At 39.8% G+C, this 13,325-nt stretch overlaps 1 protein-coding gene across 5 annotated transcripts in view; it reads left to right on the top strand.

Annotated features, from left to right (window-relative positions):
* Nucleotides 1–6,588: 6,588 nt before the first annotated feature.
* Nucleotides 6,589–13,325, top strand: part of ATAD1 (ATPase family AAA domain containing 1) — a 38,100-nt gene continuing 31,363 nt past the window's right edge. Inside the window, exons 1-3 of one of the 5 annotated variants that reach the window (XM_081159036.1) lie at nucleotides 7,465–7,568; nucleotides 10,308–10,498; nucleotides 11,213–11,387. In XM_081159036.1, the coding sequence (XP_081015162.1) occupies nucleotides 11,226–11,387 (162 nt within the window). In that variant the 5' untranslated portion in view covers nucleotides 7,465–7,568; nucleotides 10,308–10,498; nucleotides 11,213–11,225. Of the gene's footprint in view, nucleotides 7,569–10,307; nucleotides 10,499–11,212; nucleotides 11,388–13,325 lie in introns of all 5 variants that reach the window. The other 4 variants (XM_081159033.1, XM_081159032.1, XM_081159035.1 and 1 more) reach the window with 4 other exon arrangements.

The following is a 13,325-nucleotide window of genomic DNA, read 5'->3' as shown; positions in this document are numbered from 1 at the left end:
TTCTCTCAGTTGTTCATGGTTGTTGTTTTTTTTCCTGAAAGCGAGACTCTGCTGTGGAAGGTGGGGTTCATTTTATATATTAACCGCACTTCTTTTTGTCAAGTTCTTGATGCAGCCCTTTCTGTATTAGTATATAATTCTTTCTTGCATTTGTTCTCTCATTGGTATCATTTTTGCAAGTTTTGGCAACATTTTTAGTAGCCATCTGGCTTTTCCAGAAAAGAAGGGCATGGTTTTTCTAGGCCTTGTCTCCTACTGTTACTCTCTACTCCTGTAGAAAATAGCAGACCTCTCTCCTTACCATCTGAACATAAGATTTGGGTAGGAGTGAAGATGAGGGTAGGAGTAACTGTAGTTAAGTTCTTTGAGACCACACATTTTTAAATTTAGGCCTACAAATATGGAACCACATTGTGACAAAACTATGATTGGCAAATGGTAGTTGACAAGGGATTATTACATATATCTTCTTAGAAATCTTCATAACTTTTTAATATTGTAAAGTGTACTTACTCCCAAATCTAGAGTTCAAATTTAGCATTCATTTATTGGATTCCAAAAGAGGTAAAAAATCAAGTTCTCCCATGCTCAGGTCAGAAGGAACAAATTATAGAATCATGGAATTATGAAGTTGGTAGAACTATCCCAATCTCAAAGGAGGAAACCCAGAAAGGCTGCCTAACATGTGACAGGTCCAGAGTTGGCCCTCGCATTTAATAGTGTCATAATTTAGAATTTCTCAAATACTGTCCTCAATAATCTGAATCGCATGCTTCAAACTATTGTGACAGAAGCTGTGTTTGTTCTTCACCTACCTGACATGCTATACTTGGCAACAGAATTTAAGGATGATCATTAAAATGGAGTGTCATGGCCTAGCCAGAGTGGTTCAGTGGTTGAATGTTGACATAGGAACCAGGAGATTCAGTTAGATTCCTGGAGAGGGCACATGGCCGAGTTGTGGGCTCAATCCCCAGTGAGGGGCATGCAGGAGGCAGCCAATCAATAATTCTCTCTCATCTTGACGTTTCTATCTCTCCCTCTCCTTCCTCTCTCTGAAATCAATAAAAAATTTTAAAAAATAAAATAAAATGGAGTGTCATGGACTCCACCTTCCTGTGTAATGAGGAGGAAACGATGTCCCCCTGCAGAGGTTTTTAGTTGTCTTCTGTCGTTGGTCTATGAGTGTGAGTTCATCTGCTGGAAATCCTTATGATTTACTCAGCTGAAGAAATATGTTTATTCACTCTCTTCCCCTACCTCTCTCAAAAAAAAAAAGCCAAAAAAAAAAAAAACACCCAAAAAACAAACCACAAAAAATAAAACCAATCAATCAACTATATTTCATGACTTTAGACACCATTCACTTAAACTGTTCCCTTTTACTTCCAAAATTCCCAAGGAAAGGGTAGGGGAAGGCTCTTGAATACTAACGTGTCAGAATAACATGATTATACAACTGTAGAGAGCCAGTTTGTCTAGCATAAGTAGATTGAATGATAGATTGGAATGTGGAAGGTGTAACACTGTCCAGCCAGAGGTTCAAGAGTGTCTAGACAGAATTCTAACGCTGCTTTTACCTGGTTAAGGATTATTAGCATCTCTCCAGCTTTTTGCAAAACACCATAGGGAAAGAAAACACCGTTGAGGAGTCAACCTCTTTGTCTCCTGTCCTTTACCATCCCCTTTTCTGATCCCTCCTTCACCTAAGAACTCAGAAGACAGAAAGAAATGGGTGTGGGGCATGCCCCTGGCACTGGGCCTTATTTGGCATTGAAAGCTCTCAGAATGGTTCTGCTATTTAAAGTTAATAAGCAGCAAACTAGAAAATGGAAAGGTTTGTGAAACTCTATCTTCCATACTATTGTGAAGTTGAATGGGACTTTGAGCACTGCCAATTTAGTGTACTTGATTTGTTTCCTGCACTTCTGTAACTCAGGTTACAGGCTTTTCTCTTTCTTTCTTTCTCTCTTTTTTTCTCTCTTTCTTTCTCTTTCTCTCTCTTTCTCTCTTTCTCCTTCCTTCCTTCCTTCCTTCCTTCCTTCCTTCCTTCCTTCCTTCCTTCCTTCCTTCCTTCCTTCCTTCCTTCCTCTTTCTTCTTTTTCAAATCCCTTTGTTTTGTTTTTCAGTTTCCAGAAACACTAACAATAAAATGGTAGCGAGAGTGATTTTCATGTTAGCTTGCTAGTGCACGACTGCTGGGCCACTCTCTAAGGTGCAAGAAGAAAGTCTAGTAGATATTTCATTCTTAAGCATCTAAATACAGCAAGTTTTGCCCTTGCCTTTGCCTTTGGAAGCCATGTGCTCAGTCTTTGAATAGGATATATCATTTCCCTTGCTCAGTGAAACTCCCTCAGCTTTAGGAACATTTCTATGAGTTGCACATAGTAAATATTTTCAAAAACGTGTTGTGCTCAAAAGAATTAAACTTTATATGAGGAACTGCAGCTCTGATGTTATGATAGTTGTGTTCCCCCCACCATCACATGAAATCAATAGGAATGGGTCCTGAAAGTCCCCATTAGATACGTCAGATTTTTTTTGGGGGGGGGGGCAATAAATGAAAGCATTTGCTAAGCCCTTTCTATGTCCTAGGCATCCTGTTTTCTCAAGAAGTTCACATCTGATAGAAGAATAGAGAAAATTAGGCCTCAGTTATAATTCTGTGAGATGAGTGCTCTGCCAGTGCTAAGCAGAGTGAATTATGGAGGCAAACAGAATGAACACAGGTGTTAGTGTACTTTAATGTGCTTAGAAAACAAAAGGTCACAAATTTTTCTTGTCCGTTTTAGTTTTCCTTATGCTTCAAGGTTACAAGTTATTCTGGCTAATGCAGAAATGGGGAGAAACAAGGTTTTATGCAATCTTATTTTTTAAAATGTTAAGCACCAGCACACATCATTTTCCAAATACTTTCAAGGGCATTTTTCTAGAATCAGGTAAATGAGAGCAAGCAAGTGACCTACTTACAGCAAAAAATGCTCCAGGTTATAAAGGATGGGAAGCCAAGTGCATCCTGGAAACCACAGCATCTGGTCTTGTTTTACGCTTCATTTATCAATCTGCTGTTACAGGAATTGAGAATTAATGTTTCAACTACGGTACTGTTTCTTCTATTTTGCTGATGAATTTATATCTTTGTTATTCTTACCCAATCTCTCTCATCTTCTCTCCCATTAAAAAACAAAACAAAACAAAAAAGCACTTGTAAAGGTACCAAACAAATCCTAGGGAGATTTCTCTTTCATCTACTCCTTAAAACTTTTGCTAGTAAGGCTATACTATTGTAAGGTTAGACATCTTCCAAAGCAATTCCCTGTTTTGACCAATCCTGACTTTCCACAGATGGTATCATTTGAACCGTGTATTTTCAGCACTGTATTAAAGCTAAACAACAAAATGTTGCAGGTTTAAAATAAATATCTAAGTTCTAGAAAATGTTTATTGGTAGCATAAACTGTAAAAGGTATACAATGGGCAGTAGTGCTAGAGAAAAGAATTATGTGACAATGTAAGAGTGAGAATTAGTGCTATCCTGATAACATGAGAAACTGCATACATGCTCATTTTTATATATACGTTTTAAATTATGTGTAATGTTTAAAACATAAAAGCATAGAGTAGATTTACAATATGTTCTTTGAACTTTGCTGTTGCATCTTTTAGCTCTCTGTGCTTTTTATAGAAGGGAGCTATAATTTATCTTTTCACTCCTTGCTGTTGAAACTTTAATTTTCCATTATTTTTGCCTTGATTTCATCTTATTTCAATGGAAGCCTCAAGCATTTAATCTTGGTCTTTCTCAGTGCTCTCATGGCTTCAGGTACAGCTTCATATTCTTGCTTTACTTTCTTTCTCCTCCCATTCTATTTGAGTTGTCACAATACTAATTAAGATTATTCTTTTCTGATGAAATATTTTAAAAAGAACCAAGGTTACCAAGTGACTATTATACTGGCGTAATTACTGCTATATAATTTTACCTATTTGTTGAAGTTCTACTCTTTCTAAATCATAGTCAAGTGAATCATTTCTAATGAGTAAGGAAAAGGGTCCAAAAAATTTCAGATGTTTTTCCTTCCAAAGAGATTTTATTCCGAATCTCCTCATGAGACTTCCTTGCTTTGATTTCTAGATGTTTCCCAGCTGGCTGGATGGTTCAGCTGACCAGATAGGCTTTGGGGCCTAGGGCAATAGGGATTTTTGTAAAAATACATCTGAAATGATCATTGACTAGGGTAGGATTTTTCAAAGTGTGGTCCAAAACTATTTTTATCTAAATCATCTCAGCTGCTTATTCAAAATGCAAACCCCTGGGCCAAAACCTTGAGCAGTTAAAGGGGAACTTCTAAGGTAGGGACCTAGGGATCTGCATTTCATCAAGTTGTCCAAGTCTGTATAGATCCACTGTGAAATTTGAGAACCCTCTAAATCTAAGGAATCCTTTCCCATTCAGGGTCCAGTGCACTGAATAACCGTGGCTGCAGAGCAAACTAACCACACCCTCATCCAACTAACAAAAGCAAAGGAGAGTTTAATTCTATGGAGGTAGTGGGGTGGGGCAGAGAAACTGTCATAAACTTGTTTTGACATTGGTTAAGAAAAAAATCATTCTACAATAAATATAATAATTATTTTTCATATCTCAATTGTAACAATCACACAGGGAAGGCCCAGAAAGTCTACAAAAAACTCTGTTGTTATAATTTTCTGATTAATATTACACCTAATGAATTATTTATTGAGCCCCTACTGAGGGCCAAATATGGTGTTTTGTGCTGCCAGGGATTATATAAAGCTATCCCGGGATGAAAAGCATATGTTCACTCTGCTCTATTCTAAAAGAAGCTACTTGATTTAGTGATTGCTGGAAATGAACATGTATGGTGTATGGAAAGGCAGTAATTTGATGTCTTAGGGCCTAGACATAGGAAGCTTCCTAAAGATTTGCTAAAAGAAAATTAGGTTCAAAAGGTATAGGCATAGGCTCTTGGTTTATAGCCAAGCCCTGGAAAAGGAATGAGCAGCAGCATTCATTTGGAGACATGTCTTTATGGTCAGTCTTGATTACTGTATCCAACAATTTCCTTTCCTATGCAATCATACCCCAATGTTAGGCAGCTCAATTGAGACTGCTGCAACCATATTAAAAGTTCCATCTCATTCTAGAACTCATTTAAGACGTCCCTAGTAGGGTGACCTACTCCTCCTCATGGTTTGCCTGAGACTTTTTCTGTTCTAGCATTGAAAGTCTCCTATGTCCCAGAAACCCTCTTAATGTCTGACAAACTGGGTAGATTGGTCACTGTGGTCCTCAGAGCAAGGCAGAAGTTCTTAGTTGACTTAGTTTCACTCAGTGAATGATGAAAATCCATCACCATCTTGAATTTCTTAGCTTATTTTCCTTACCAATAGGTATGATTACTCTAGCAGGCCACAAAACAGAATGTTCTTTCCTTCAGGAATCTCTACCTTTTATTTATTTATTATTATTCATTTATTTATTTAAATATATCTTATTGATTTCAGAGAGAGGAAGGGAGATGGGGGGGAGAGAGAGAGAGAGAGAGAGAGAAAACATCAATGGTGAGAGAGTCATTGATCAGCTGCCTCCTACAGGCCCTGGACTGGGAATTGAGCCCACAACCTGGGCATGTGCCCTGACTATGAATGGAACCAAGATCTCCTGGCCCTAGGTCCATGCTCAACCACTGAGCCACACCCGGCCAGGCTAATCTCTACCTTTTAGCTCTGTCAAGGCATGTTCCCATGAGCATCCCAAGCAATGACTCAGGTTGAGGATAATCCCAGGGATCCAGGTGAGAGTATCTTCCAAAGCTTCTAAGACTGCAGGTGGCTTGTGTTTTTTTTGTAAATGCTGCACACGGGTCTCATAATCATCCCGTTTTTCTCAAGTTCTATCTTCCTCTCTCCGTAATCAGTCTAGTGGTACTCCTAAACCTAGTTTCCTATCAGAATGATACTATGATACACATATAGACAGAGAGGCTTGGATGTAAGACATGAACCACTTACAGTAAATTCCATTCTGATCCTTGTGAGTGACTCGTTTTTAAACATTCATGCATCCCTTTCATTGCCCTTTAAAGCCTTACGATTTTGTCATTTCACCTTCTTGCCTTTCACCTAGGTTTTTAAATTTAACTGCTATTAAATACCACCTCAAAAAGAGTATGTCAAGTGTAGGGTTTGAATTAGAAACAGATCTAGGTTCCAAGGAAATGTTGCCCCTTATTAAGGTGCATAACACTTAGGAAAGTTTACCAAAGTTTTAAAATTTGCTCATCTAGGAAGAAAATAATGGCTCTTTTAGAAGACTGGTTTTACTGAAGAATGCAGATTACGGATGTGAATATTGCCTGACACCTGGTACTGGCATTCAATAAACTAGCTATCATCCTTGCGGCAGCGCCACAAGCTTGCGGCAACGGCAGCACTCGCTGAGCTCAGCCCTCGGGCTGCAGGTTCTAGCCTCGGGGACGGCGCCCAAAGCAGAAAGGCCCGAGCCGCCTCCCGAGAGCGTCGCGCGAGGAGCCGTGCCGTCGCCGCAGTCTCACCGCCTCGCCTGAAGCAGCGGTGCTTCTCGCGTCTGAGGCCAGCGTCTAATGCCCCCCCCCCCCCCCCCGCAGTGTGCTCTGGAGGCGCTGGCTTTCAGGTTTGCTCCCTCGGGACCTCTCGTGTCACGTCTCTCAGTCTGGAAAGCGGAAGGGGTGAAGAAAACGGGAAGTCACCGAAATGCAAAACCTGCCACCAGAGGCCCGATTCTGCCCCGGCCCCCGGGAGCCTGCCCGGGTGGGCCGCACAGCCGTTTCGCTCTGAGATTTCCAGAAGCCACCCCCAGGTGCCCGTCGGCGCGGGCCAGGCGCAGGGGGGGCGCTCGCCCACAAGCGGAAAGGCGGGCGGGGAGGCTGGCCGCGCGCGTCAGCGCTCTGGCTAAAGCGCAGAGAAGGAGCGCGCAGGTTCGCACCGGGCGCTACGGGCCAGAGGGGCGGGGGCGAGGACCCAGCTGGAGTCGGGGCGGAACTTGACGGAGGACACAGAGCGTTTCTTCGCATTCTCAAGAAGGCGCCCCTATTTGCCGGGGCTGCGCCGGGAGCCCGCGAGCAGGGAAGGGGCCTTACGTGACAAGTGCCTTCCCGGGTTCCCTATCCGAGGCTCAGCTGCTAAACGCAGAGCCACGGCGAGCGCCGCAGGCGGACACACCGGCTTCGCGGGAAGCCTCGGCCCAGCGGGGCGCAGCCTAAGCAGCGGGCGCGCGACCTCGTGCCCGCCCAGCCCCGGGGCCAGTCCTGAAACCCGGAAGCGCGCCCCGGTCGCCGACAGCCGCGGGCTGCGCATGCTCGGGGCGAGGGGGCGGGCCGCTCGGGCGGAAGCGTTCTCCGCCAGGCGGCGTTTCCTTCCTGTGTGAGCCTAGCGCTGGGCTCCTGCTGCCGCGGGTTTTGCACCGGGGTGAGTAGCGGGTTCCGGCGGGGCCTCGTGGTATGGGCGCGGGACCCCACGGAGCTCCTTCGGGGGCCGGCTCGGAACTGGGAAGCCTAGCAGGAAAGGTCACTCCCCTTCCTCCCATGTCCCGTGTCAGTACGGCCCCCCAGCTCCCCCCCTATCCCTTGGTATCCAGCGCATTAACCTCCAAGGGCGTCCCGGGCCTCACCTTGGCTTTCCGCCCGGCCTAGGCCCTTGGGTGTCAGCGCTGTTCCCAAGAGTTAGGCCACTTCCTACAGGGAATCTCTGTTAGCAGCAGGGTCCCTGCCTGGGCTTGGGGTGGTCCCGGGCGACCTCAGAACCGGGGGCTGGTTGTTGCACCGACACTGCTACCACCTGGTGCAAAAGCGGAGGTGGTTCCCAAGGCCTGGGCACACTTTCGCACAGGGTGATGTTAATTATAACCTGTCCTTTATGTGAAGGTTGGCAGTCTTTCATTGACATAGGCTGTGTTGATAGGACCTTGATGTGTGCGAAACTGGGTCTTTGAGGTTGATAAAAACTTTGTAAAACACTGCCTTGAATCAGGAGAGAAATACTGTAGTGTGAACACTGTAGTCTTGGTCCTTAACCTGTCAGTAAATTGCTCCTTGACGAGGTAGTACGATTTCAAAGTTTTCTACCCTGAAATGGAGAACTCTCTAAAATGAAACTATCCGGTGTCATGTTTCCCGAGCAAATAACAGAATTACAGTGTTTTGTGATGTTTCTTAGCTGTACATAGCACCATCTATGTTTATGTACATAAGTGTGTGTTATTTTGTTGACCCTAATGTTTATACGAGGTTAAAATACATTCTCTACTGCTTTATGCACATGCAGCTTTTATTGTAAATTCTGCTGTAATGACATTGTTACTGTCACGGCCTTACATTGCAGACATATCAATATCACATGAATGATAGATGAGTGTGCAATAAGGTATATACAGTTACAACCTACAAGTAGAAGTTTCAGTTTCATTTCAAGATTATGAGGTCATTTTAAAAGATGGACTACTATTTTAGAAGTGGCCATAGTTCTAGACTACTGTATTACAGTCAATAATTTAGTTATGGGAAATACATAGTTAACAGAGGTTTTGTATCTTGATATTTTTATAGGATTAAAATTGTTACTATCTTGATGACTGGGATGTACTGATAACCTTAGTTTTTCATGTAGTTCAGTGAACATCCAGTAGATGGCAGTTTTATCACTACTAAATCAAACTTGAAATAAATGAAAACCTTTTATTCAGATATCTCTAGTTTTCACAGATTGTTGTTAAAACCCTTATTTTGCCTATTGGTTTACTTTCATTAATGAATAATGCCCTCAAATAATGGTACCACATATTCCATCCAACTGCATTTTCAAATTTACTCTGTTGGAATAAAGGCTAGAGAAGTAAAATCTTCACATCCTATAAGAAGTGGAATATTGTTAACCTATTTTTAGGAATTCATGCTGATGGAAAAAGCTGTACTTTGATTTGTTACATGAGACATTTTAATTAGGTGGCTTCTTTTCCTTAGCTCCATTTTAAAAAAATGCAATTAATATAATAACCAGACTGTGCATTCCTTGAGTAATTGTATCTTAGCCATTATTGTGTATCCAGTATATAGTAGGCATTATATATACCTGTATAATAAGTGCTTTATTGTATGAGTGAAATCATTTAACGTTCCTAGGCCAAAGTTTCTTCCCCCAAAATGAAGGCTTTCAATTATTTAGTTAAGTTTAAATTAAATAATGTCCTATGGTAAAGTGAATGGCTTCTCATAATGGAGAAGTAAAGTGAATGGAACCCTTGACTTTTCTTTGGAAGTCATTCAAAAATCTGGCAGTAATTGTGTTAGAATGATTGAATGGGAAGTTTTTCTGCAGTTGCAATTTATCTGTTAAACAAATAATTATTGAATAGTCTCTTTTTTGTATGTAACATTTATAAAAATGGGTAAAATATAAATCTTGTTTATAAGGATTTAAACTCTCATTGAGTAGACTCAGTATCACATAAGTTCAATAGTACAACCAAATTAATAACATAGAGGATCAGGAGGTTTTTGAAGTTTGGATAGAATTTGACTAATCCTAGGTGAAGGGGGAAAAATGACCCGTCCAGGGTACCAGGCAGATAGGCTGGAGGGATAATAACATGGGGCATTTTCAGATCCTAGTGACACCAACTATTAAGGATCTTTATTGAGAAGTGGTGAAAAGTAAGATGCTTAAGTTACTCTTTGGGGCTAGATTAGAATAGTCTTTAATGGTTAGGGTTCCTATAAATAAAGGGAAAGATTTGGGTCTTTTTATTAGGGAGGAATATATACTTGAATGGAGGAAAGGTATCCAAAGGGTATTTCAAAATCGTTGGCACTATTTTATTTTTTATTTTTTTATTTATTTTAAAAATATATCTTTATTGATTTCAGAGAGAGGAAAGGAAAGGGAGAGAGGGAGAGAGAGACAGAGATAGAAACATCAATGATGAGAGAGTCACCGATCGAGCCGGCGACCCAGGCATGTGCCCTGACCGGGAATCGAACCCCAATCGCCTGGATCCTAGGTCGACGCTCAACCGCTGAGCCACACCCAGCCGGGCGTTGGCACTATTTTAGAGGGAGGGTGTGAAGAGGATCTTTAATTGAGTAGTGGTAGTGAGAAGGGAAATAAATGATAATTTTTAGAGCTGGAATGACCATAGATACTAATCTGTGCAGTATTTAATTTTTCCTGTTGCTGAGCCATCTGTACAAATTCTGATTCCCTTTCACATGAGTGCAAAATATATTCTCTTTTTTTCCCTTGTCATTTAGCACTCAGCACATTTCTGTTCTATGAGAGTATAAAGCATTATTTGAAGCTGAGATTCCATCTCCCAAAATGTGATAGTCACATTGTCCCCAGCAAACTTATTTTTTTGGGTAGGCATTGCCTTTGATGGGGGTGTGCATGCCTCCTGTAAGCCTAGCTGTGACTGATGTAGCTGCTCAGAGATATAGTAAAAGTAGGTACATTGCCTTTTTTCCTCTCTATCTTGGGTGCATGCTGTATTTTTGCGGTTCAAAAATATTTGAGATTCTGTTGGTTCAGATAGAGTTGGGTTATAGGAAACAATAGTATGGCTCAAAAAAATTAATATCACTTATTAAGGAAATGACATGTATAAATTTAAGAAGGCTTTGAAGACCTTTAAAAGTAAGTATGAGGAAATAGTGAATTCACAATTTGAGTTTTATTCAAAAAATTACCTGGCTTAAATTACACTTAATAGAAGAAATTCATACCATCACATTAGTAAAGTATTTCATTGTTGGGCTGCCTTTCTTCAGTTAGATTAGTGTTATAGTCATTATTTTTCTAGTCTCTGAAATAGTTATTTTAAAGCTGTTTGAAGAGTAAATACCTTAAGATGTTTATTGTATTTTGCTAGTAGAGTTATTCTCTACTTAAATTATATGAGCTTTTAGGCAAGTTCATTACAAATTCTATAAAATTAACCTCAGTTTCTAATCTGTCCCTTCAGTTTCCAAGGGGAGTTTAAAATGTGTTTGTTTACCTAACATTTAAAAATCCATTTCTCCTCAAAATAAAACACTTTTTGAAGGTAGGTAATGTTGAATTTGACTAGTAGTTTTTGTTGCTTAATTTAAAGTTCTTACCAGCCTCCTAATTTTAATGACTAGTTGTTACCTAGTGACATTTCTGTTTGTTTTTTAAGGGTAGCTGTCAAGATGGTACATGCTGAAGCCTTTTCTCGTCCCTTGAGTCGGAATGAAGTTGTTGGGTTAATTTTCCGTTTGACAATATTTGGTGCAGTAACGTACTTTACAATCAAATGGATGGTAGATGCAATTGATCCAACCAGAAAGCAAAAAGTTGAAGCTCAGAAACAGGTATGATTAAAATCTTTGAGGGTCATTTCTCTTGTAGCTAGCAGATATTTTTCCGTAAAACTAAGGATATAGTAGAATTATAAGTTAATGAGAAGTCCTGTAAGATTCACATTAAAATGTTTATGTCATATTTAATTTCATTATTCCTAAAAATAATTGTTTCTCAAATCCTTTTTGATATATAAGCAACTTAGAAGAGAAAATGATGAAGAATAAAAATAGTATTTGGTTGCGAACATTCTTATTAGATTATTTCTGTCAGTTATTTGTTATCTGAAGAAATCTAGGTAAAACTTTTGAACAGATTAAACAAAATTTATCTTTAGTAAGGCATACATTTTGCTTTGTATGACATTTGAAATGTGGGTAATACAAATTGTCAGTTTTAGACTTACAAACTACACAAATTTCTAATTAAGGAATTGCTAAAAAAACTTATTGTTAATATAAGTTGTAATTTTATTTTTCAGCTACTGCCTCTTGTTGTCTTTTCCTCTTAGGATGATATATTTGTTTTGGTTCCTACTTTTTTCTAAAAAACAAAAGCCTTCAAGAAGTCTTTCAAATTTTTCTTGCTGTTCGAGGGCAAGATGTTTTATTCATGGATTTTTTAGATTTCTTCTGTGAGTTGTGACTCTGATGCATTCAGTAAACCTTTATTGAGCTCCTAGCAAGTGCTTGGTGCCGAGGATAAAAGATGAATAAATTGTGTTCTTTGAGATGCTGTAGGCTGATGTGAGAAATAGGGATGTAAAGAAATGACGGTTTTACAGTGCTATTCATAGTTCTCAAATCAGTGAAAACTAGTTTCATAATTACTGCTTACTGTATATGTCTGAAAAGCAATTTGGACAGTTGTGAGTTTGTTTCTTGAGTTTGATTATAAAATAATTGACTCAAGGTCTAGATTATGTCATCATATCAGTCAATTCATAACTCCCTAGGACGTCTGACCAGTGTAGATTTTTAAAAAAATGAGTTTGAGTATATCCACGTGTCAGCCTAAGTGTACATCCTCTGCCCCTCATCTGAATCGTGAAGTCAATTTAAGTCTGAGGTTAAATTATTGATAAGTATGTTATTTAAAGAAATTTTAAAAGCAGAATGTGACTTGAAACAGAATTTTGTTATTTGTTTTCTTGGCTTCTAAGAGCCCTGGAATACACATGTGGAAGACATGTAGAAAACCAAATATAGATACTTAAGTAATACATGAATACATTAAACCTTTATTGAAAACTATGTGTATAGTATTGTTCAAAATGTCACATATGTGAAGTAGCTAATACCACATCTAACCTGATAGTGTCCATGGTAGGGAGAAAAGACTTGTTTATGATCGTATAAATTATAATCATAAATAGATTATCTTCATTGCCTAATGAGTAGTGAAGACAAACTATGGCATTTAGAGAAAGCATTCACTGATGATTGAGGCAGTTGAGGATGACTTCATGAAAGACCTTGGCCTCCAGAATAGGCAAGGACAATTTTAAGTAGAAAAAATCATGAACAGAGTCATGATGGGGATAGGAATAACAAGACCTGTTAAAGGAACAGTAAATAGACTAGTCAGGTTGGAATAGAGTGTTTATGCAACTAACTAGTAGAACTTGGAGGGAGAAGTAAGGGACTAAATGATAAAGGACTTTGAGTACAAAGTTAGAGAACACAGCTCTACTTTTTTCTTACTCAGTCTTCTCAGTGTTTTGGTGGGTGAACAGAGGCTGTTAAATGTCACAGCATTGAGAAGTTCATCAGCTAAGGAGGAGGCATGCTTTCTGTTTGTCCAGCGGCTATAGCTTCTCTATTATCCTTCCTTTTTCCTGCCTTACTTCCCTGGCTAACTATTGAAATATGCTGTTGACCAGTTGAAGTCTTTTGTATAGGCAGTGATAAACCATTAAACAGTTTTGAGTTGGTGGATGATGTGTAGAA

The sequence above is a fragment of the Miniopterus schreibersii genome (assembly GCF_964146895.1).
Source record: "Miniopterus schreibersii genome assembly, chromosome: 14".
Taxonomy (NCBI): domain Eukaryota; kingdom Metazoa; phylum Chordata; class Mammalia; order Chiroptera; family Miniopteridae; genus Miniopterus; species Miniopterus schreibersii.
The sequence above is the reverse complement of the archived record's forward strand: the minus strand, read 5'-3'. Positions and strand labels throughout refer to the sequence as shown.